The following is a 23,428-nucleotide window of genomic DNA, read 5'->3' as shown; positions in this document are numbered from 1 at the left end:
CAGCAAAGCTCCTCTCCCCCGGGGGCTCCAGCAAGAGCAGGAGCCCAGCTCTGGCTTCTTATCCGGGGCTGCACAACCCTCAGCCCCTCTCTTTGCCCTCTCCTTAACGGGTGCGAGACGTCGGCGCTGCCCTAGCCCAGAGCAGAGCAGGAGGCGTGGGATGTGAGCTCAGTAATTACCAGCCTCTTTCAGCCTGCGCTCCCGAGAGATCTCCCACGGCAAGGCAGACCCCACACGGCATAATTGGAGCCCAGCGAGGAGAAATTTGCTTTTCTTCGGCACCTTTCACAGCCCAGCAGTGGAGCCCAGCAGTCTCGGTGCCACAGCCAAAAAAATTACCCCTGCATTAGGAGCGGCAGGAGCCCGGGGGCTGCGTGGGAGAGCTCACGGCACGCAGCCTGGCAGGAGAAGGCAGAAATCAGCTCGAGGAGGCGGGCAGGAGTGGGGGGGGGTCCTTCCACACGCCACCCCCTAGCCTTGTGCTCGGCCACCCGCTCGCTGCAGTCAGCTCTTTACAAATGCTGCTCCAAATCAGTCGCAGGAGCCTCACCCTGCTCCTGGCCAGGGCACCAAGAGCCAGTCCCAAGGGGCACCCTTTCTGCAAGGCTGATCAACACACCGGTAAAAAAAATAATTAATTAAAAAGCATCATCTCCAGCTCAGCCTTGCCTTGTCCAGCGGGGGTTAATCTAAAAAAAAAAAACACCCAAATTTTGCAGGCTGAGTCAGAACTTGGTTAATAAGCCGCAGCACAACTGAGTCAGCGGCATCTCTTTTCACTGCTATTTTTCTGACATCTCAGATAACAAATATCGCTGGCGCTGGACCACAGCCAGTGCCGTGGGAGCCAAATCGCTGTCTCCCACCAGCATATCTGAGCTCGCATCTCCATAAGAAAGCGCAATGCATCCCTACCCACCCGAGAGGAAAGGGGAAACTCAGAAGGAAGCATAAAAGCCTGGATTTTATTATTTTATTCTTTTTTTTTTTCTAGGCCATTTTGTACCCGCTCAGTATGCAAACCTACATCGGGGCAGAGACAAGGCACCTTTTGCAATTGTACTCGGCACTTAAAATCCGGCTCCTCGGCACTCATTTACTCCCCAGGTGCAAATAGCTGCATTTTCTGCGTATGCACCAGAAATCCAGCAGCCGACCGAGCCACCTCCCAGAGTAGCTGCCTCTATTGCTCCCTGGCTGTGTCAGAGCACAATTCTCGTCGACGCAGGCGGGGAAGCTTTATTTTTGCTCTGCTCAGATCCTCCCCAAGCCCTTTTTCCTGTTGCTCGGTGCCTTGTGCAAGACGGCGTTACCCGTCTCGTCTAGACAGCACGTCCTGGTCGCTGGTGCAGCGCGGGGAGCTCTCATCCTGCCTCTGCGTGACAGCGTGGCTCAGCTTTGTGCCAGAGGGACAGATTTCGGAGCACGCTCCCCCCGGGGAGTTCAGTTGTACCCAAAGGTTTCCTTTGGGGGCACTTTTTGATCAAAAAAAAAAAAAAAAGCACCCACCTCCCCGGCTGCTAACGGGCTGCTGCAGGCAGTAAGCTCCCCAACAACGCCGTGCACCAAAGCCCCAAACCTGACCCAGCGAGCTCACCACGCACAGCACAGGTCCTGGAGCGAAAGGACGATGCCTTTTCCATCTCCACCCCGACTTTTTGCTGTCAGATGCTTAGGAATAGGCTTTGAACGAGGAGGGAGAGAAGGCAGCGGTGCTGCAGCTGCACAAAAACTCTGAGCCTTGTGCCGAGGGAAGCCAGAGCTCTGCTGCTAAAGGAACGGGGTCGTGCTGGAAGTTACTCACTGCATGGGCAAGGTCCCTTCCCCAGAACCCTGTTCCCTGCTGCAGAAGCACGAGATCTTATCTCCGAGCCCGGGGCCCAGGAACGTGTGATTCAGACAACCCCAAGCCGTGCCGGTTCCACAGCTTTTCGCAGGGTGCCGTGACCTGGAGAGGGGCTGCTCAGGCAAGGCAGCCCCACTGGAAAAAATAAATAAAATAATAAATAAATAAATAAATAAAGGAATAAATAAAGGAATAAATAAATAAAAAAGGCTGAAGCCAGTCCCATCTGGAACCTATTCAGGAGCTCCCTGCACTGCGAGGCAGGCTCGGCGCAGACAAGGCAGCGCGGCGAGTAAGGTAAGCATTTAGGAATGCAGTAAATAAGTCAGGAAAAAAAAAGGCTAAATCGGTAAATCGAGAGGTGCTTGACACGGGAGCTCCTCAGCTGCCGAAGACGTGGGCCTGTTGCATGATTTGCAATACACTGCTCTCCGCAGAAGTGCGTAATTGGGAAACGTGGGATTCGTGTGGCAAACCTTCCACCAGCAGGTTCTGAGGACGGGTCTCCCCTCCCGGCTCTGTGGGCTCCTGCTGCCAGCCCCAGCACCCCAAAGCAGCTCCCTTGCTTCGGGCAGCTCGGGTTTGCTTCCTCTTGTGGCCGGCGCAGTGGCAAGAACCCCGTGGGCACAGAAGCCCCCAGGGGGGCACCCCACAACGAGACGCTCCCGGAGCCGTTTTGCCCTGCGGAGCAGCGCACACCTGAGTTACCGGAGCAAGAACAGGAGCTGCAACCAAACCCTCAGCTAAAGCCGACTAACCTCAGGCTTTTCTCCTTCCTGAAGTGAACTGAAACTGCCCCAAAAAGCCCCAAAGCCGGCAGGAACGGCCTCGCCTCGTTAACAAGAGCGCCCTGTTCCGCACCATTTGGCAAGCACGTGCAAGAGCTCGCCCCCCCTGAGAGCTCACACCTTCATTGCCGCTGTACCTGCAGGATGGAAAGCGAAGTGTGTGGCTCTGAGAAGCCTGGATTGAGGCTTAAAGCACGAGAGGAGCTGAAGGGCTGTCCCCATCCCCTGGGGACACAGCTGGGGTGGCAGGGAACCATGGGCTCGGCTGGCAGCGCCTGCTTGGGTGGCACCAGGTGCTTACGGTACGAGCGCCGGTGGGAGCGCATGGCCTGGTAAGAAAAATAACCTCGTTGCCTAATTAGAGCTGTCACTTAAAATTACCAGCCTCCATCCGTCAATGTTCTGGTTCAGGATCAGAAATGAGACCGTTCAGAGGCTGCGAGGGGGCAGCGCTGTCCTCTCCCCAAAGAGGTTCTTGGCACTGGTGTGCCTGGAGCAGCGAACTGGAACAGCAGCTCCTGCCCAAGGCCCTAACGGAGCCATCGCAGCCTCCCCCTGCGGTGGAAGCTTTGGAGAAAGCCACACGTGTCGTGTTTTGTGTGACAACGACACCAATCCCCCAAGCCACTTTTCCACTCTAAGCGCAGAGGCAGAAGAAACGTTGCCGCGCGGTCATTTTTCTGGACAACAGAGGATGCGCAGAGCAGTGCTGCTTTCAGTAGAAAATGCTCCTGACCAAGCATCCAAAAACATCCCGGGAGCAGGCTGAGATCCTTTCAGCCACTCCACCAAACAAACACATCGGGGAGCTGAAGACCCCCCCGGGAATAGGGCATCACATCAAGGTCACCTCCCTCCTCCTGGAATCGTTTAGCGTTGTCCAGCAACGGGGAGCAAAGATAAAAATTAGGCTATAACAACCAGAACCAGCCCCAAAAATAGGCCAGAACGTGCAGCCATCCTCTGCCAGCTGCAGGTGCACCCACTGGGATTTTTTGCTCCCTATCTCATTGCTGCTGCCTTTCGCCTGCCAGCTGAGCCAGTTGGTTTGTGCCGTGATCTTCACGTTTTTACCCAAACGAGCACCCGAAGGCGCAGCTGTACCTAGAAGCTGGTGCAGCTACACCAAAATTTTTGGCCAGAGGTGCTGGGACAGAAGCTCCGAGGCAGGAAACACGGACCAGGAAACGTCCGACAGCGACAGCAGCGCTGCAGAGAGCAGGCAGCGTTCCCAGGAAATTGTGCAAAGCGGGCTTCGGGGAGGAAACGCTATCAGAAAACACAGGAACTAAATCTTAGCAACACCGACGTGAAAAGGAAGAGGAGGAAACAATGAGCTGGGTATGGAGGAAAAAAAAAAAACAACAACAAGGAAATCCTACAGCTGCCAGGCTGAGGAAGGGAAAACAGCACTCTAAAAACCACAGGGACAGGCATCGGCTGCAGTCAGGACAGCTCAATTATAAAACCGAGCTGCCTCTTACGCAGAAATTGAAATTTTTTACTTTAGAAATTGAGGTCTGCCTTAGCATGTGTGTGAAAGACCAGGAAGATGGGCAAAACTCCCTCGTGGAGGGAATAATTAGAGGAAAAAAAATCCCAAAGTGGAAAAGTTGTTGGTGCAAAAGACAAAGAATCGCTTCTTCACAGGCGCAAACGTCGGTTTTAGGAGAGCCGAATCTCAGCCAACGACTGTTAAAATAAAGAAAAAAAATGTTATGAAGGAGATATCCCCATCGTGGCTGCTGATACCATGTCGGCGTCCTTCAGATAGCCCTGTGGCCGGACAAAGCCGACCCTGCTCACCAGCAGATAAGGGCAGCTCACTACTCACCAAAACTAAACCCCAAAACCAGAGGAAGGTCACCCAGGAGCGTAACCCTAACCCTAACCCCACAGGCAGCGGGGTGCGTGCAGTCGGAGCCGTGCTGGGGAACTGCGGCTTCTCTGCAGCACTGCCACCCTCCGGCTCTGGGGGAGAAATTCCATTTATTTATTATTTTTTTTAGGAGGAGAAACAGCTGACAGCCCACAGTCCATCTGAATTTACCGCTTTAGCCCGCTGGCAGAGAGAAGCCAGAGGAAACCTGGCCGTGAACCTCCCCAGCGTGGAGCAGAAGCCGAAAATCCTCGGTGGGACCCGAGCTGCTGCCTGGCTGCCAACCCCATTTCTTTTGGGGTCAAGACCCAAGAGCCCAAAGGCCAGCTTGCCTTCACTCCAGCCCTCCCATGGCACCAGTAACGGAGGCAGAAACGGGGATCGAGCAATTCGTACTCGCTTCCCTCTTGGCTCCGTGTCCAGGACTCGAAGGCGTTGACCCACGTCCCCAAAACAGCCCTCGTGGGGATCGGGACAACTCTGACGACGAGCAATTAAAGATGAGCGCCTTGCCACGAGGCAATTACGGCTATATTTAGCTGGGAGGGAAACACCCTGAATTCCCTTGTGCTGGTTCACAGAGATGGCTGAGTGGTGATAACACGGAGCGCCAAGTGACGCAGGTGGGCAAACCCCGAGCTCACCCCTTGGAAAAGAGCTTTAGCAGCGCTGCCCAGATTTTTTCTCTCATTTAGCTGAAGACATCTCAGCACTGGGAAGCCTGCAAGCAGGGCAACCCCAAGCAGTAAGAGCAGACGTCAGCATAGACATCATCCAGAACGGGAGAACAGATGGCAGCCGTTATTAGAAAGGGTCAAACGACGTTTTCCTATTTCGCGGGCTTTAATGATCATTTTCACAATTTACAAATATGCTGTTACGCACGTTATATACCCACTCGGTAACGAAAACTGTAAGTTAATTCAGCTCTCAGCTGAGAAACTGCTATTGAAATGCCCCTGCTAAGGTCTGGTCCTCCTGCAGCTTTGCATTAATGCATCCAGCCAAGCGGGTTCCTCGTGCTCAACCTGCCCAACCCGCTGGCCCTCCCCAGGCTGCACGCACCCACAGCTCGTCCTCTGCTCCGCCAAGGCGAGGACCTGGAAGTTCAGAGCACGAAGGGTTGGAGCTGCAGAGCTCCAGGGTGACTAAGGCAGGAGGAGTGTGTGCTGTAACACTTGGCGTGGCTGCAAGCCAGCCCCTTTCATACGATACCGCTGGTGTCAGCGCAGCTCCCAGTCGGCTGACGTCAGGATACCGGTGACGTTTGGGTACCTACGGTTCAGCTTGACTCCAAATCCTGGGGCTAGGACAGTAAGCATGCTTTGGATCAGTGAAAAGTGCTGTGGCACGACGCTAGATGGCAACTCGCACATGTGATGCTATCTATGCCAGAGCTACCAGCCCCTTGTCTAACAGCAATGAATTGACCCGCAGGATTCTGGTCAAAGAAAAGAAAAAAAATGGGGACTTGAGCCCAAAACACAACCAGTGGACAGACTAAAGCTGGAAAATTCCAGGTGTTTGGCTGTGTGGTCCTCAGCAGATGAAAGGAAATAAACCAAAGGGTAATACAGCCTTGAGCTTTTCACCTGAAAAGTTTCCAACACAATAATTCATCTTAAAATAAAATTTGCTTTCCAGTAAGACCGACTGTTTGCCTTGTACTTTCAGTCACTTCAAGCTGATTCAGCTTTGTGCCTTCTCTGAAATAATTAAAAAAAATCAGCAGCAAGTTGGATTTCTCAAAGAAATGCAATACAGCAAATTAAAGCTGCAGTCGGTCTGGACTGCAGGAGGAAGTGCAGGCAGAGCAGGTGGGTGCTGCAGCGAACACCCCTAAGAGTTCTGCTGAGGACAGGAAAGTCAGGATTTTCTCTTCAGAAAAGGCCAGGAATAGTGCTAACTTTTGCACCTGCACACGGGCAGAGCTTTTTCCACGTTGAGCAGTAACTGTTTCACAAACATTTCCCCCACAGTGCTTTTTTACAGCAGCGTAACCATCATCCTGACAATAAGATCACCCATTCTTGTGCAGTTTATATTTAATGTGCAAAAATAAAGGGAGTACTTTGCAGCAGGCCCTGGAGGAGAGTAACAGATTGTGATGAGCAGTCGATTGGCATGGAAGGAAACTGCTCTGAGAGCTCCCTTGCCCCCAGTACCTTCCTCCCCTCTAAAAAGCACAGAAACGCAACACAAAGGTAACTCAACTCTCCTGGGAGAACATGTGGCACAACAGGCTGCAGCTCCTTTCAAAACGGGTTCGTTTCGTTTATTTATTTTAAAGTCCACTGATCATCACCAAAAAAAAAACGAAAACAGAACAAAACAAATGGGAAACGCAACTAAAGAGAAAAGAGTCCAACCAAGACCTAAGAACCCAGAGCTATGAGTAGATGTGAGCCTGTGTTTGCACGGCGCAGGCGCACGCACGCGCACTGCGAGCAGGCGTGTGGCGAGAGGTGGGTTCCTTTATGTTAACCGCTGAACGATGACAGCGTTGAGCAGGTTGGCTTCCTTCAGGGTTTGGTTCTCATCAGTCAGCTCTTTATTTGGGAAGGTGGTCATCAGGACAAAGCTGGTCGCAGCCATCGCTGGCCGGGCATCGACTATGAAGAGCCGGATGTCACGGATCCTGTGCAGAGGGATCAAACACAGAAGGGCAATCCTGTTATTGAGCATCCCGGAGAATTGCACAACAAAAGCCTAAATTCACCCTTTCCAGAGTCTGCAACCCTGCACTCATGGCTCTTGCTTTCCAGGTAACAATAGAGACCACAGCCACACAATTCTATGATTTAAGATACTTCTCTACAGGCTCCTGTTTAATGAAATAAGCTGCTTTAGAGGTTAGAGATTCTCAGCAAGATGTTCTTTTACACTGCCCATCTTCTGTGGTTTTGAAACTGAAGGGTTCGATGCCCTCAAGATGAACAGATTAATAAATTGCTTGATGCTAAGCTGCTATAAGCAGCTGTGCCCATCACTCACAGCATAACCTAGATGATTTCAGCTCCCAAGAGCAGTCACAACAGTGACACTGGATCTATTTCCTGCACCTGATCCCAGAGGAAGGTTTCTGTAACTTTCTGAAAAGTACTTGATTCTCTTATGGAGATAAGAAGAACAAGTACGGACAAACAGCCACGTTCTCCAAAATCAGGTAGGTGAGAAGGACTTTAAGACAGAACTTGAACAAATCAGTAGGGTATGTCAGCCAGCTTGACAAGCAAACCAAGCTGTTTAAGAGCACACCTTGGTGCTACAATCAATACAGGGGAAAGCCCAGCAGAAGTATGAACTGACAGTCAGAATAACAAAACCAATTCCTCATTATCTGATAGATTCTAAAGCCCTCTGAATAGTTTTAGCTTTTCTTACAGCTGACATTAACAAAAGTTCTGCTGTTCATACTGAAGCTCCTAGACACAGCATCGCTGCCTACAATCCATCACTATTTGGAAAGCAAACCCTATCCTTCCAACAGTCAGCATCTGCCTTAAAACCCCACAATAATTTTATTCCTATTCACCTATACAGAAGGATCCCCAGAGCTCCCTTTAGCAGGCTAGTCAGGATTCTAACATCTGCTCCATCTGTGCACAGTTCGCAGTGTCATTCAGGCCTTCCCAGTTAGTAACCTGTGTTTCCTGTTGCCTTTGTACCTGTGATTATGATTAAATTTCTGGACCAGTCGGCCACCATCAGCGAGCCGGATTTGGATGTTGGTGACGGGCTCCGACTCATCAATAGTGATGGCAGAACTGGCTTTGGCTTCATTCTCTGCCTGCTGGGCTGGCGAGCTGGTGCCCAACACCTGAGGTGCAGTGCTGAGAACAGGAAGACACAAAGAGAGCTGTTAAAAACCAAACCACTCACCTGGCTGCAGGGTGCCACGAATCAGGCAGTGAGCTTATCACCTGCCGGGCCCAACTACTAGGGCTCCTAAGCAAGAGATGCCAGTGAAGGTTGGAAATGAGAATTCAGGATTCAGTGAGCACTTGGCTGTAATTTTGCCCCTACCAGCATCTGTTACAGCACCACAGCTTGGTTCTGCACAGCCACACAGAACAGCAGCATCATAACGAGCATGCCCTGTTTCTACACGACACACCGTAGTGGTTCCAGACTGGAGAACTGCCTCCTGCCACTAAAAGAGCCCACAGCACACATGGCCAAGCCCCATTTTCTGCTAGAGGAATACCTCACATACCACAGGCACCGAGTACCTTCTCTTCAGGAAGACAAGTCAGTAGGCTCATCCCACAAAAAATCTGAAGTGACTTTCTCACATCACACACACACACAGAGCAAAAAAGCACTGCTGTTTCCTCACCTGCCCAGTTTTTGTCCTTCTCCAGTAAAAGCTTTGAAGACACTTTTAGGTTTCACATACTCCTCATCACGGTGATCCTCCATATCCAGGTTCACCTGTCCGCCTCGTGCTAACCTGCGCAGCTCTGCTGGGACTTCCCTGCAACGACAGTGTCCAATAAAATTGTCCTGAAAAAGCAAGTCAGGAACAGCACCTGCCACAGAACCCAATACAACCACAGATGTCTGGAATTTCAGGAATTACTGTGTATTCCTGCTAACTAACAAAGCAGGTGCACACTTCCCCACTGACAGACACAAGCTAAAGGTTACTTTTCCCTGACCCTTACCAGGAATGACACAACGTATCAGAAATTCTCAGCCCAAACATGAAAGTGTTTGTTCACTTCAAAACCTCAAGGCCCCATATAAACCAGCGCCACTTCCCAGTTCATTTGAAGTAGATCTTCAAGTCTGCCCTCCCTTCGTTTACACATTAAGAATCTAGCCCTTGTAAGAAAGCTCAGGACAAATGCACCATTAATTAAGCAACCTGGATTCCACGAACAACTGTGTTTCAAAATACAGCTCTTCTTTCACTGCCCTCTTGCTACATACCCTCTGCGGATGTCATCAAGAAACTGGGCATTGGATGGATCCTGGTAGCTCCTCAGTTCTCCGCTGTCCAGGCTGAATCCACTCTTCCAGAGCTTCAGTACAACATGCACCTGCAGCAGTCCCCAAACAACAATCAGCCTCACTAAGCATCATACTAAGAATAACTGGACGCAAAGAGAAAAGCTGCTGACTGGCAGGGAATTTCAAGCTGCAGAAAACATTCCAGCAAGGTTCGTCTTGATCAGTACATTCAGCAGCAAGGAAAAAATCTGAAGCATTGGCCATGGATTGGTCATGCATCAGCTCCTAGAAGGTGACAACACAGACCCCTTTGCTGATGAATACGGCTGAAAAGCCCAAGGTATGTCAGACAACGAGCCCAAACCAAACTCTCACCAAGGATATTTGCTCACAACCCAAGCACAGGAGGATTGTGTACTGATGTTGTCAGCTCTGCGTCTCTTCAATGAATAAAGCAGCTTTACTGTGCAGTGCTCTTTGCACAGCACTTTTCACAATCCATATAATCACAGTACAGAGGCTGAGAAAAGATCCCCATGCTTCTAAGGAACACGCAAATTCTTAACCAGAAGTTCACCAGAACACTGCTTACCCAAGTCTCAAGCATGGGCTATTTTTTTTCCCCCAATCAGAAATCCCACAAGAAGTGGGGTTTACCATCCTCCTGAATTGCTGTCAAGCTTTATATTCTCTGGCTCACAAGCTTTGTAGCTATAGAAGAGAAATCCCCCCGGTGACATCTACAAAACAGAACAGAGAGCTACTCACATCCTGAACAGAGCTCTGCCTCCTCTCCCCTGCCACATAGGCAGACTCTTCCTCTGGAGTAGCCCCAAGGCGATATCCTCCCCCTGCAAAAGGCTGTAAGAGAGACAGGCAAAGAGGTTACAGGGTGACACAGACCCAGCACAGCTTGCTTCTCCTTCCCCAACACCGTTCTGAAGGAACGGGGAGGCCCTCAGGGTAGCAGCAACATCTGCTACTCTGCGGGCACAGTGACCAGCTCGGAACAGTCAGTAAATATGGCTCAAAGTGACTTTTCTTGCCACTTCGACACATGAACTAGAGCTGCACTAACAGCCAAACCCAGACTTCACTTTCTTTTAAAATAGTTTCAGGACTCCACAGTACCCAACAGCTGCCACAGTGGGAGCCACACACAGATGATTACAACATAAAACAACTGAAAGAGGGGAAAAAAAAAGAAACTCAGCACTCCTCACTTTAGGCTTGCTGCTCTCGCCGCTGCTTTTGGCTGTCCGATCAACCGCCACAGCACCGTGCTCCTTCGCTCCTTTGAACAGATCTTCCACCAGCTCGTTGGGACTCTTCTTCCTTGGAGGACCAACGATCTGCTGTCCACTTCTCTCTGAGCCACCAGCATAAAACCTAGGCAGAAAGCACACCGCTGCTGGGTAAGACTGGACCACAGCTTCTCCAGGATTCAGCAGTTTTATATCAGGAATTAGGTGTACACTTTTGTGCAGCTTAATGAAACAGTTTGAATCCACAAATATTAGTAATGACCACTGTATCTGCCACTTAAAGTAACTGATATAAATAAAAAAAAGCCTGTGTGCCTCAGGAAATTGTAAAGTTACCCACTGATCAGCAGTCATGAAATGATAACGACTCTCTCAGACCTAGAAAGAGATACAGTCTAGCACTGGAAGAGCTTTATCAGTCTAGTCCCAGCCAGGCTACTGACTTCACACAAGACTTTTAGCAGGTCTCTGACCTCTCAGATGGAAGAAGGCAGGCAATGACTACAGGAAACGTCCTCACTCACTGAGGAAATAACTGGTACTTGGAGGGAAGGTATTAATACTGTGCTGAAAGTTCAGAGCACATGGGACAGGACTGAGCAGAAAGCAATGAACACACACTCAATGAAGTGCAATTAAACACTTCTGGAAGATTGGGTTGATTAGATTCCAGCTGGTTTCCAACACATACACAGCTCACAGCTGAGTGCAGAAGACCAGGTGGCCTACCTATACCTTAAGTGTTTGCAACTACTTGCAGCTGACACAGGGGAAGACTTCTCTGCTAGTGGGCCACGTCCCCACTGAAAAAAGGGACCTACATTTTTCCTTTCCACCTCCACATTCCATTACATTCTCCTTAAGCAGCACTTCAAGCCACACAGACAAGCAAAACGAAAAACAGTCCCTGCGTTATTCCCATATTTGTGTTCTCCAGGGACACAAGTGATGATTTGGGTTTTTTCCCCAAGGGCTCCCACATCCTACCTCAGACTTTCTCTCAGCAGCACAAATGAGAGATGAAAAAAGGTGTTTATACAGCAACATGGAGCATGTGCTCACACACAGAATTTACACTGACCAAAGTTTGGGTCAGACCTGAGATTTTTCTGCACAGGAATGACGTATCTGCTTAAATCTGCTTTTGAACAATAATCTGTACGCATGCAGCAAGCCATAAAAAAAAAAGACAGGGTTTTAATTCTTTAACTGAAAACTCACCGCTGTCCCTCTTCCTCTTCGTCATCATCCTCCTGTGCATGAACAAGGTCTCTAAACGATGTTACTCGATGGTCACTGCAAAAGTCAATCAAAGCACGTCAGCCCCATGACACAGCTCAAACACGTGCGCAGAAGCTGCTGAGCACGGCACGTTGGGTTTGACTCTGCTCTACTTTTAGGATCTGAATGAGATCACAGGTCAGCGCTGGTGTAACCAAGCAGTGAACAAAGTTCTTGGGCATCTGTAGCAATCACCGCAACCAAAAACAACAGCGAGAGCACCCGAGGAGGCTCGGAAGGTGGCTGCAGGCCCAGCAGATGAGGTAACTCCTCAGTCATCTTCCCTGTCACGTAATGGATTCGGTTGCCTCTTTCAGAGGGCAGTCATTTCCAAACCTGTACAGACACAGGTTGCTCTGCCAGGCCCCGGTAAAGGCCAGCCTCCAACAACGCTCCTGTGGTCTGAGGCAAAATAATGGTTCTTCAGCAGTATGGAATTTACTCAAAGCCTGAAATACGAGCGCTTTGTCCTCGCCATACAGCCAGTAACCCCTTCTCTTTAAAAGTAGCATTCCCCTGAGAGATTGAGAAATCCAGTCTGAGAACTCCTAGCATAGGAATTCGGCAGGGACAAATTATTTAACTTATTTTTGTAAAACTCTTAACCTGGTTAGATAAGGTGCAACACAAAATCCGAAAATATTGTTCCTGTGGATATACAACCTGCTTAAATACAAGTGTTACCGACTGCCTGATTGTCTTCTAACCTCAAAACACTATTTTTTTCCTGAGCAATGAAGCGAATTACTCTAACTGGCCTATAGATCAGCTGTGGAATAACACCCGTGCTCGTGATGTAGAAAAGTGGATATTTTCACAATTTCTGGAGTCATATAGAGTGAATTAAATCTAAAAGCACTGCGGAGTTTCCGAATAAATATCTAGCGCCCGTGCTTTAGACAGAGCACGGGTTTTGATGGGATTAATCGCCGTGAGGTTTTAAAAAGCCTCAGTGAACACCTCAGCCGGAGCTCCCCCCTCACCTGGCCGCGGTGCCTCTGGACACGGCGCTGGGTGCCGGCTGGGGAAGGGTCAGGATGTCCTCGTCGCCCCCGTCCTCGTAGAAACTGGCGAGCGCGATCTGCAAAGAAACACCCAGAGAATCATCCGGGATCCGAGAATCACCTCAAACACAAGGCAATAATAACACATCTCCTGAGGGACGCCATCGCTGAAGCCGTTTTATGGGATTTGGAAGCCCAGGCAATGCTTGGGCTCTGTTAACACAAGGGCAGCCACCACCATGGCTCATCCCTGCCCCCAAAACAGCGGCCTGGCAGCACCCAAAGGCGGCCTGGCAGCACCCATGGGTGCTGAGGGGGCTCCTTGGGGGGGTGAGGTCGGGCACCCCCAAGGGGGTCGCGGAGCCCTCCCTTCAGCGGGGAGCCTTCAGCCAAGCCCCGAGGTGCCGGGCCCGGGGGCTACCTGCAGATCCCAGCCGGCCGACTCGAGGAAGAAGCGGGCCCGCTCCTCCTCGGCGCCCGTCACGGCCACGAACTCCCTCAGCGCCTCCTCCCTGGCCGCCATCTTACGGCGCTGCCGGGACCCGCCCCGGTACGGCTCGGCTCGGCCCGGCCCGGCACGGCTCGGCACGGCTGGCAAAGAGCTCCGGATGGGAAACCTGGGGCCCAGAGCCCCGCACCGGTCACAGCTCCCCCCGGCGGACCGGCGGAGTCGGTCCCGTGCCGAGCCGAGCCGTGCCGAGCCGTGCCGAGCCGTGCTGACCCGTGCCAAACTGTGCCGTGCCACCCCATGCCACCCCATGCCATGCCGTGCCATCCCATACCATGCTGTGCCACCCCATGCCATGCCGTGCCGAGCCGTGCTGCCCCGTGCCATGCCACGCTGCCCTGTTCTGAGCCGTGCCCCACGTTCCCCGTACAGGCAGCACACCACGGCCCCTTCCCCCGGTGAGGAAGAAGAGGCTGAGGCCGAGGAGCCCAGGAGGGAACAGTGGGGACCAGGGGGGAACAGTGGGGACCAGGGGGGGCCCTGCCTGGAATTGGCCCTTTATGGGAAGCGTTCTCCTGGAAGAAGATGCCATGAAGGTTCTTTTTGCAAGGATTTGTATTGATGGTGATAATCAAGTGTGGAGGAATGCAGCAAAAGGATGGGAACAGTGGGGGGACGGGGACAGGCAGCAGGGGACAGGGACAGCCAGGAGAGGATGGGGATGGCCAGGGGGGTCTGGGACCCTCAGCCCAGGGAGCTGCCAAGGGATGCGGCAACAGTGCAGGCCGAGGAGGCAGAGGGGGGAGGCAGCAGGGGGGGGTGGTGCATGGCCCCCAAAAGAAGCAGCGGGTCTGCTCGTGCAGCACCACCATCCCGAGCCTGGCACGCTCGGCTTGGAGGTGACGGAGCTCTGACAACGCTCTCCTGCGTCTCTCCCGTCTCGGTGGCCTCGCTGTGCCGCGCTGGCCTCTCTTCAGGCCTGCCAGCGCTTGAAGAGGAAGAAGAGCACGAGGCCGAGGATCGCCTTGTCAAGCAGCATGCAGAGCCACAGGCCGGGGCTGGACAGGAGATGGGCACCTGCAGGAACAGAGGAGTGAGCGCGGGCTGTGGGGAACGCAGCCCCCAGCCCCACAGCCCCCAGCCCCACAGCCCCCGGGTGCCGGTACCTCCCGAGCTGCATCCCTGCTGGCCTGAGGCATCGACCCACAGCGTGGCGCTGCTGCTGAGGGGGTCCTGGCCCTCATGCACCGCCCGGCAGGTGAACACAGATATGTTCTTCTCCGGCACGGCTTGCACCACCACCGTGCTCCTCAGCTCGAACAAGCCCTCGGGCGTCTCAATAGGCCTGGGGGTGCTCGCCGTCTTTATCTCCTTCCCATTCTCCAGCCAGGTGACGGTCACGCTTCCCGGGTAGAAGCCCTGCACGTAGCAGGTGAAGCTCACCGTCTCGTTCAGCCCCACGGGGCCTAGAGGCTGAACCACAACCTTGCTGGGGGGAACTGGGAAGAGAAGCAGCGGCTGGAACTGGTGTCCCCCGACCCCATGCCCATGGGGGCCCTGTCCCAGCCCCGGGGCCGTGAGCACTGGTCCCCACCGAGCCCTCACCTCGCAGGATCTGCCTCAGATGGTAACTCCTCGTCAGCGGGGCCGTCAGCGTGGTGTGCAGCACCTGGCAGGTGAGCTCTGAGCGGATGTCGTCCTTCTGCAGCGTCACCGTCACGGTGCTGGACATGTTGTAGGTGAACTTTGATGGCCCAGGGGTGACATTGGGCAGCTGAGGCTGAATCAGGGTCTTGTCCTTGTACCACTTCACATTGATGTCACTGGGGAAGAACCCCCAGGTCTTGCAGGTGAAGGATGCCTTCTTCCCCGGCTGCACTCGGTATTTGGGCCTGGTCAGAGTCGGGTTGGAGGGTCTGGCTGTGGGAGAAGCGCGGGTCCATCAGCCGTGCTGTGGCCCCTGGACCCGGGACCCTCTCCCTGGGTCAGCTCCTGAGCCCCTGCCCCAGAGCAGAGCCCAGGGCACGGGACGGGGACTGACCCGGCAGGGCTGGCTCCTGCTGGGAGCTGTACTGGGAGCCCCACTCACCCTGCACCAACACCACCGTGCCATTGCCACGCCGATACAACTCATCACCGGTGGCTGTTTTGCGAAACTTCACACAGTAATAGGTGCCGGCATCCTTGGGGTGGACGTCTTTGATGAGGATGGTGAAGTCTGTGCTGGAATCATTCACTGCCCTCATCCCCCGGGATGAGGGGTCTTTTTGGTCATAAATGGTCTCATTGCCACTGCCCCAGATCTTCAGCCACTTCACAGGGCCAAGGGGACCCCCTTCAGTCACGGTGCAGCTCAGGGTCAGTGTCTCCCCCGGCATCACTGATATCTTCTGGGGCTGGTGCAGCTCAAAGCCCTGACCCGCCTGGGCATCGGCACCTGGGGACAGCGAGAGGAGGGTTTGGGGCTGCTGAGGGGCCCTGGAGCCAGGGCACAGCATGGGGCCTTCCCAGAACACCCCCAGCACAAAGCTGGGGGCAGTGACATCCCTGTCCCTTGCCCTCCAGGGCAGACAGCTCTGTGCTGGCTCTGCCCCCGGGCTGCAGTGCATGAAGGAGAAAGCAGGGACCTGGAGATGCTCAAATAAAGCAAAAATAAAGCAAAGCTTTGAGCAGGGGATAAAAGCAAGCTGGAAGAGGGCAGGGAAGAGCCGCAGATCCCTGTGGGCAGAGGGAAGGGTTGCTCTGCCAGCAGCAGGGGGGAGCAGGCCCTGGCAAAGGCGCCGGGGCTGTGCAGGGCTGGGCACTCACCCGGGGCACTGCCCAGCAGCAGCAGCAGCAGGCAGGCAAGAGGCAGCGCCTGTGTCACCGGAGCCATGGCGAGTGGCTTCATCGTCCTCCAAGGTGCGGCTTGGTGTGCCTCAAGTTGGTGGGGCTCTGCGAACCCTTCCTGCTAAAAGGGAAGGAAGCGGTTTGGGTTTTGCCTCTGGCTGAGCTCCTCTACGTAGCCCTGCACAAGCCCAGAGGCTTCCCACTCCCTCGGTGTTTGTGCCATCGTGAGCCTGAGATTGGGTCCAGCACAGACTTCACCATCCTCATCAGAGATGTCTGCCCTGAGGACGCCGGCACCTATTGCTGTGTGAAGTTTCGCAAAGCAGCCACCAGTGAAGAGTTGTATTGGCGTGGTGAGGGCACGGTGGTACTCGTGCTGCAGGGTGAGTGGGGCTCCCAGTACAGCCCAGCACGACCCCACTGTGACCAGCCCAGCTTGGCCCCAGCCCTGCCTGCGGCCAGACCCACGCTGCCCCGTGCCCACCACCCTCTCCACGCTCCACCTTGTGTCTTCACAGGGACTTCTCCATTTCCCTGCGTGGAGGTTGCAGCTGCCGTGCTCTTCTTCCTCCTCCTTATCTTCATCCTCATCTGCGTGTACCACAAGAAGTGTCGGGGTGAGGGGCAGAGCCAGGGTGCAGCTGGGGCACGATGCTCACCCATCCCCATCCTGTCCTGTGCATGGAGCCCAGGGACCTCCTTGCCCCCAGCAGTGATGTCCGGGATGCAGAGACCCCGAGGCCACCCCAGCAGGTAGGAGCGAGCTGTGGGTACAGGGCAGGGCCCCCAGCCCCGATGCCCCGACGTGGGCGAGCTGCTGGGCACCTGCGCCTTTGGCCGGGAGCCCCGGGGATGAAGCAGCCCCGGGGCCAGGGCAGGCGCTGGGCGAGCAGAGGCTGCTGCAGGGGGGCTGTGTGTTGTGGGGAGGGGTGTACATGGGGCTGTGGCATGGCCGAGCCAGTACGAAGATGCCGTGGGGGAGCTTTTTCAAAGGATTTGTATTTTTGGTGATAACCATGTGCGCAGCAGCACAGTGAGGGGATGGGGACGGGGGGGGGTCCGGGACCTCTGGCCTAGTGAGTTGCCAAAGGACGGGGCCTCGCCGGGTGCTGAGGAGGCAGAAGAACGAGGCAGCAGGGGTGGTGGTGCAGGACCCCCGAAAGAAGCAGCGGCTCTGCTCGTGTAGCACCACAGGGCCCGAGCCTGACAGATGGAGGTGACGGAGGTGACGGAGGTGACGGAGCTCTGACAACGCTCTCCTGCGTCTCTCCTGTCTCGGTGGCCTCGCTGTTCCGCCCTGGCCTCTCTTCAGGCCTGCCAGCGCTTGAAGAGGAAGAAGAGCACGAGGCCGAGGATCGCCTTGTCAAGCAGCATGCAGAGCCACAGGCCGGGGCTGGACAGGAGATGGGCACCTGCAGGAGCAGAGGAGTGAGCGCGGGCTGTGGGGAACGCAGCCCCCAGCCCCACAGCCCTCCTGAAGCGCGGGTCCATCAGCCGGGCTGTGCCCCCCTGGCCCCGGGACCCTCTCCCTGGGCCGGCTCCTGAGCCCCTGTCCCAGAGCAGAGCCCAGGGGATGGGACGGGGACTGACCCGGCAGGGCTGGCTCCTGCTGGGAGCTGTACTGGGAGCTGTACTGGGAGCCCCACTCACCCTGCACCACCACCACCACCACCTCCGTGCCCTCGCCACGCTGATACAACTCAACATCATCGCTGGCTGTTTTGCGAAACTTCACACAGTAATAGGTGCCGGCGTCCTCGGGGCGAACGTCCCTGATGAGGATGGTGAAGTCTGTGTTGGACTCATTCACTGCCCTCGTCACACGGGATGAGGAGCCTTTTTGGTCATAAATGGTCTCACTGCCACTGCCCCAGCCCTTCAGCCACTTCACGGGGCCAAGGGGACCCCCTCCAGTCACGGTGCAGATCAGGGTCAGCGTCTCCCCTGCCATCACCGACACCTCCTTCTGGGGCTGGTGCAGCTGAAAGCCCTGAACCGCCTGGGCATCCGCACCTGGGGACAGCGAGAGGAGGGTTTGGGGCTGCTGAGGGGCCCTAGAGCCAGGGCACAGCATGGGGCCTCCCCCGACCCCCAGCACAAAGCTGAGGGCAGTGACATCCCTGTCCCTTGCCCCCCAGGGCAGACAGCTCTGTGCTGGCTCTGCCCCCGGGCTGCAGTGCGGGAAGGAGAAAGCAGGGACCTGGAGATGCTCGAGTAAAGCAAAAATAAAGCAAAGCTTTGAGCTGGGGATAAAAGCAAGCTGGAAGAGGGCAGGGAAGAGCCCCAGATCCCTGTGGGCAGAGGGAAGGGTTGCTCTGCCAGCAGCAGGGGGGAGCAGGCCCTGGCAAAGGCGCCGGGGCTGTGCAGGGCTGGGCACTCACCCGGGGCACTGCCCAGCAGCAGCAGCAGCAGGCAGGCAAGAGGCAGCGCCTGTGTCACCGGAGCCATGGCGAGTGGCTTCATCGTCCTCCAAGCTGTGTCTCGGTGTGCCTCAAGTTGGTGGGGCCCTGGGAACCCTTTCTGCCAAAGGGGAAGGAAACGGTTTGGGTTTTGCCTCTCTCCGTACTCCTCTGCATTGCCCTGCGCAAGCCCAGAGGCTTCCCACTCCCTCGGTGTTTGTGCCATCGTGAGCCTGAGATTGGGTCCAGCACAGACTTCAGCATCCTCGTCAGAGATGTCTGCCCCGAGGAGGCCGGCACCTATTATAGTGTGAAGTTTCTCAAAACAGCCACCAGTGAAGAGTTGTATCGGCGTGGTGAGGGCACGGTGGTACTCGTGGTGCAGGGTGAGTGGGGCTCCCAGTACAGCCCAGCACGACCCCACTGTGACCAGCCCAGCTTGGCCCCAGCCCTGCCTGCGGCCAGACCCACGCTGCCCCGCGCCCACCACCCTCTCCGCGCTCCACCTTGTGTCTTCACAAGGACTTCTCCATTTCTTAGCGTGGAGGTTGCAGCTGCTGTGCTGTTCTTCCTTGTCTCTTCTTTCATCCTGTTATATATGGAGTGGTAATTCCTGTCAAGAAAATGGTTGATATTAATAAAGAAGGGGAAATTTGGGGATGTGGCCATGGGGGCTGGAAAACCCCATGATTGAGATAACATTAAACTCTTAACGACAAAGACATCAGGAATATAAAAGAGTTTAGAGGGAACAAAGAAGGGTGATTCAGGAGACTCCATGCAGTCTCTGGTTTCTTGTTCTCCAGTCATTAAGGCATGGATGTTTCTGGGTGTTTGCTGATGTTGTTGCACTCAAAGATGTTTGACCAATGAAAAGTTGTTTTGAAAAGAACTGCTGTGGGGAGAAGGATGTAAGAGTGGAGCCTGCCCTCAAGATAAAAAAGGCAGCACGATGAAGTTACATCAATAAAGAAGCAGGAAAAAGAAGTGAATAGGAACAGGCTGGCAGAATGGAGACCAGGACAGGAACAGGCACTTTGATTGCCTCATGAAGATCGGTTCGGCCAGACTCAGCAAACTGCTCAGAGCTCATACAGAAAGTCGCTGGGAATAGGCACTGGAGCTGGAGAGAAGCTCGAGCTGAGAGAAGCGGACCCAGCACACAACTGCCCCTCGCTGGTCAGCAGTTGCGCATTATGGGGAATTGTACGTCCTTAGGAACAAAGACTGTCCTGGTAACCTTACAGCTTATTCTTCTTAGCAGTCGGACAGTTTATGAGCCTGAAATATGGGACCAAACTGAAGTCACGATGTGGGACTCTGCCACTAAAAATGACAAGGTTGCAGTGGGATTGCTCAGCAACTGGCGAGCAATCTCTAAGGCCTTGAAGAGCCCTGTGGAGCCACAATCACAAACGTGTGGCTTGCCAGACAGTGAGGGAGCTGGAGCTCCTTTACTGATCCTTCTGCTACACCATGGATCCCTAAGCTGCTACACCCATCGAAGGCTTTTGCTGTTTTGCCCCCTGATGACCTGGACGTGCCTTTGGACCCAGGCCTCATTGGCCTTCACAAGGAGATGGATCTGCTTTTCTTCGATCTGGGAAGAACGGGATACATCAGGCCTGAAGAATGGAAAATGGAGACTGTTAAGTTATGGAACTTAAAGGATTGTTTGTTACCTATCCTGATTGTGTGTATGTATAGGCATACTCGGGTTATTATGTAAAGCAATGTTCTGTATGCATGTATTTAGAATGTTTGATGTGTGTGTGTGCGTGTTGGTGGAGCGTAGACTCCCTGCACACCCAGCACTGTTTACTTACCTTTTATACATTTTAGAAATATTTGTTTTATAAATATTACAAAATTCAGATTGAATTGAGACCTCATTTATAACAATCCTCATCTTCTGCGTGTACCACACGAAGTGTCGGGGTGAGGGGCAGAGCCAGGGTGCAGCCAGGGCACCCGCAGGCAGCTGCTCACCCATCCCCATCCCGTGCTGTGCATGGAGCCCAGGGACCTCCTTGCCCCTAGCAGTGATGTCCGGGCTGCAGAGACCCCAAGGACGCCCCAGCAGGTAGGAGTGAGCTGTGGGTACAGGGCAGGGCCCCCAGCCCCGATGCCCCGACGTGGGCGAGCTGCTGGGCACCTGCGCCTTTGGCCGGGAGCCTTGGGGATGCCACGGCCCCGGGGCCAGGGCAGGCGCTGGGCGAGCAGCAGCTGCTGCAGGGGGCATGGCCGACACATTATGAAGATGCCGCGAGCGTGCTTTTTCCAAGGATTTGTATTTATTGTGATAACCACGTGTGGAGCAGCGCAACGAGGGGATGGGGACAATGGGGGGGGACTGGGACCCTCAGTCCAGAGAGCTGCCAAAGGACAGGGCCTTGCCGGGGACCAAGCAGGCAGAGGGGGGAGGCAGCAGGGGAGGTGGTGCAGGACCCCTGAAAGAAGCAGCGGGTCTGCTCGTGCAGCACCACCATCCCGAGCCTGGCACGCTTGGCTCGGAGGAGACGCAGGAGAGCTCTGACAACGCTCTCCTGCGTCTCTCCCATCTCGGTGGCCTCGCTGTGCCGCGCTGGCCTCTCTTCAGGCCTGCCAGCGCTTGAAGAGGAAGAAGAGCACGAGGCCGAGGATCGCCTTGTCAAGCAGCATGCAGAGCCACAGGCCGGGGCTGGACAGGAGATGGGCACCTGCAGGAGCAGAGGAGTGAGCGCGGGGTGTGGGGAACGCAGCCCCCAGCCCCACAGCCCCCGGGTGCCGGTACCTCCCGAGCTGCATCCCTGCTGGCCTGAGGCATCGACCCACAGCGTGGCGCTGCTGCTGAGGGGGTCCTGGCCCTCGTGCACCACCCGGCAGGTGAACACAGATATGTTCTTCTCCGGCACGGCTTCCACCGCCACCGTGCTCCTCAGCTCGAACAAGCCCTCGGGCGTCTCAATAGGCCTGGGGGTGCTCGCCGTCTTTATCTCCTTCCCATTCTCCAGCCAGGTGACGGTCACGCTTCCCGGGTAGAAGCCCTGCACGTAGCAGGTGAAGCTCACCGTCTCGTTCAGCCCCACGGGGCCTAGAGGCTGAACCACAACCTTGCTGGGGGGAACTGGGAAGAGAAGCAGCGGCTGGAACTGGTGTCCCCCGACCCCGTGCCCATGGGGGCTCTGTCCCAGCCCCGGGGCCGTGAGCACTGGTCCCCACCGAGCCCTCACCTCGCAGGATCTGCCTCAGATGGTAACTCCTCGTCAGCGGGGCCGTCAGCGTGGTGTGCCCCACCTGGCAGGTGAGCTCTGAGCGGATGTCGTCCTTCTGCAGCGTCACCGTCACGGTGCTGGACATGTTGTAGGTGAACTTTGATGGCCCAGGGGTGACATTGGGCAGCTGAGGCTGAATCAGGGTCTTGTCCTTGTACCACTTCACATTGATGTCACTGGGGAAGAACCCCCAGGTCTTGCAGGTGAAGGATGCCTTCTTCCCCGGCTGCACTCGGTATTTGGGCCTGGTCAGAGTCGGGTTGGAGGGTCTGGCTGTGGGAGAAGCGCGGGTCCATCAGCCGTGCTGTGGCCCCTGGACCCGGGACCCTCTCCCTGGGTCAGCTCCTGAGCCCCTGCCCCAGAGCAGAGCCCAGGGCACGGGACGGGGACTGACCCGGCAGGGCTGGCTCCTGCTGGGAGCTGTACTGGGAGCCCCACTCACCCTGCACCAACACCACCGTGCCATTGCCACGCCGATACAACTCATTATTGCCGGTGGCTGTTTTGCGAAACTTCACACAGTAATAGGTGCCGGCATCCTTGGGGTGGATGTCTTTGATGAGGATGGTGAAGTCTGTGCTGGAATCATTCACTGCCCTCATCCCCCGGGATGAGGGGTCTTTTTGGTCATAAATGGTCTCATTGCCACTGCCCCAGATCTTCAGCCACTTCACAGGGCCAAGGGGACCCCCTTCAGTCACGGTGCAGCTCAGGGTCAGTGTCTCCCCCGGCATCACTGATATCTTCTGGGGCTGGTGCAGCTCAAAGCCCTGACCCGCCTGGGCATCGGCACCTGGGGACAGCGAGAGGAGGGTTTGGGGCTGCTGAGGGGCCCTAGAGCCAGGGCACAGCATGGGGCCTCTCCTGACCCCCAGCACAAATGCTGGGGGCAGTGACATCCCTGTCCCTTGCCCCCCAGGGCAGACAGCTCTGTGCTGGCTCTGCCCCCGGGCTGCAGTGCGGGATGGAGAAAGCAGGGGGCTGGAGATGCTCGAGTAAAGCAAAAATAAAGCAAACCATTGAGCAGGGGATAAAAGCAAGCTGGAAGAGGGCAGGGAAGAGCCGCAGATCCCTGTGGGCAGAGGGAAGGGTTGCTCTGCCAGCAGCAGGGGGGAGCAGGCCCTGGCAAAGGCGCCGGGGCTGTGCAGGGCTGGGCACTCACCCGGGGAACTGCCCAGCAGCAGCAGCAGCAGGCAGGCAAGAGGCAGCGCCTGTGTCACCGGAGCCATGGCGAGTGGCTTCGTCCCCCTCCAAGCTGTGTCTCGGTGTGGCTCAAGTTGGTGGGGCCCTGGGAACCCTTCCTGCTAAAAGGGAAGGAAGCGGTTTGGGTTTTGCCTCTGGCCAAGCTCCTCTACGTAGCCCTGCACAAGCCCAGAGGCTTCCCACTCCCTCGGTGTTTGTGCCATCGTGAGACTGAGATTGGGTCCAGCACAGACTTCAGCATCCTCGTCAGAGATGTCTGCCCCGAGGAGGCCGGCA

General features: G+C 55.2%; 3 protein-coding genes across 3 annotated transcripts; all 3 read right to left on the bottom strand.

Moving 5' to 3' along the window:
- Window positions 1-6,763: 6,763 nt before the first annotated feature.
- NSFL1C (NSFL1 cofactor) lies at window positions 6,764-13,577 on the bottom strand. Its single transcript, XM_005025410.6, has 9 exons — window positions 13,441-13,577; window positions 12,999-13,096; window positions 11,956-12,030; window positions 10,693-10,858; window positions 10,238-10,330; window positions 9,449-9,558; window positions 8,853-8,990; window positions 8,182-8,346; window positions 6,764-7,151 (listed from the first exon to the last, which is right to left on the bottom strand). Exons 1-9 carry the CDS (start codon window positions 13,540-13,542, stop codon window positions 6,989-6,991), a joined length of 1,110 nt encoding a protein of 369 aa, XP_005025467.2. The 5' UTR covers window positions 13,543-13,577; the 3' UTR covers window positions 6,764-6,988.
- Window positions 13,578-13,772: 195 nt separating this feature from the next.
- Window positions 13,773-19,403, bottom strand: LOC113839659 (signal-regulatory protein beta-1-like). The gene is made up of 8 exons (XM_027442883.3): window positions 18,678-19,403; window positions 17,947-18,309; window positions 16,781-16,887; window positions 16,276-16,417; window positions 15,557-15,904; window positions 15,073-15,387; window positions 14,634-14,966; window positions 13,773-14,544 (listed from the first exon to the last, which is right to left on the bottom strand). Exons 1-8 carry the CDS (start codon window positions 18,919-18,921, stop codon window positions 14,441-14,443), a joined length of 1,956 nt encoding a protein of 651 aa, XP_027298684.2. The 5' UTR covers window positions 18,922-19,403; the 3' UTR covers window positions 13,773-14,440.
- A 1,382-nt stretch (window positions 19,404-20,785) lies between these two features.
- On the bottom strand, window positions 20,786-23,378 carry LOC119712985 (signal-regulatory protein beta-1-like). Its single transcript, XM_038166029.2, has 5 exons — window positions 23,112-23,378; window positions 22,392-22,742; window positions 21,908-22,222; window positions 21,469-21,801; window positions 20,786-21,394 (listed from the first exon to the last, which is right to left on the bottom strand). Exons 1-5 carry the CDS (start codon window positions 23,176-23,178, stop codon window positions 21,291-21,293), a joined length of 1,170 nt encoding a protein of 389 aa, XP_038021957.1. The 5' UTR covers window positions 23,179-23,378; the 3' UTR covers window positions 20,786-21,290.
- Between the last annotated feature and the right edge of the window lie 50 nt (window positions 23,379-23,428).

This window comes from Anas platyrhynchos, chromosome 21, assembly GCF_047663525.1.
Source record: "Anas platyrhynchos isolate ZD024472 breed Pekin duck chromosome 21, IASCAAS_PekinDuck_T2T, whole genome shotgun sequence".
NCBI classification, from domain to species: Eukaryota; Metazoa; Chordata; class Aves; order Anseriformes; family Anatidae; genus Anas; species Anas platyrhynchos.
Note: the sequence above shows the minus strand (reverse complement) of the source record. Positions and strands in the feature narration are given on the sequence as shown.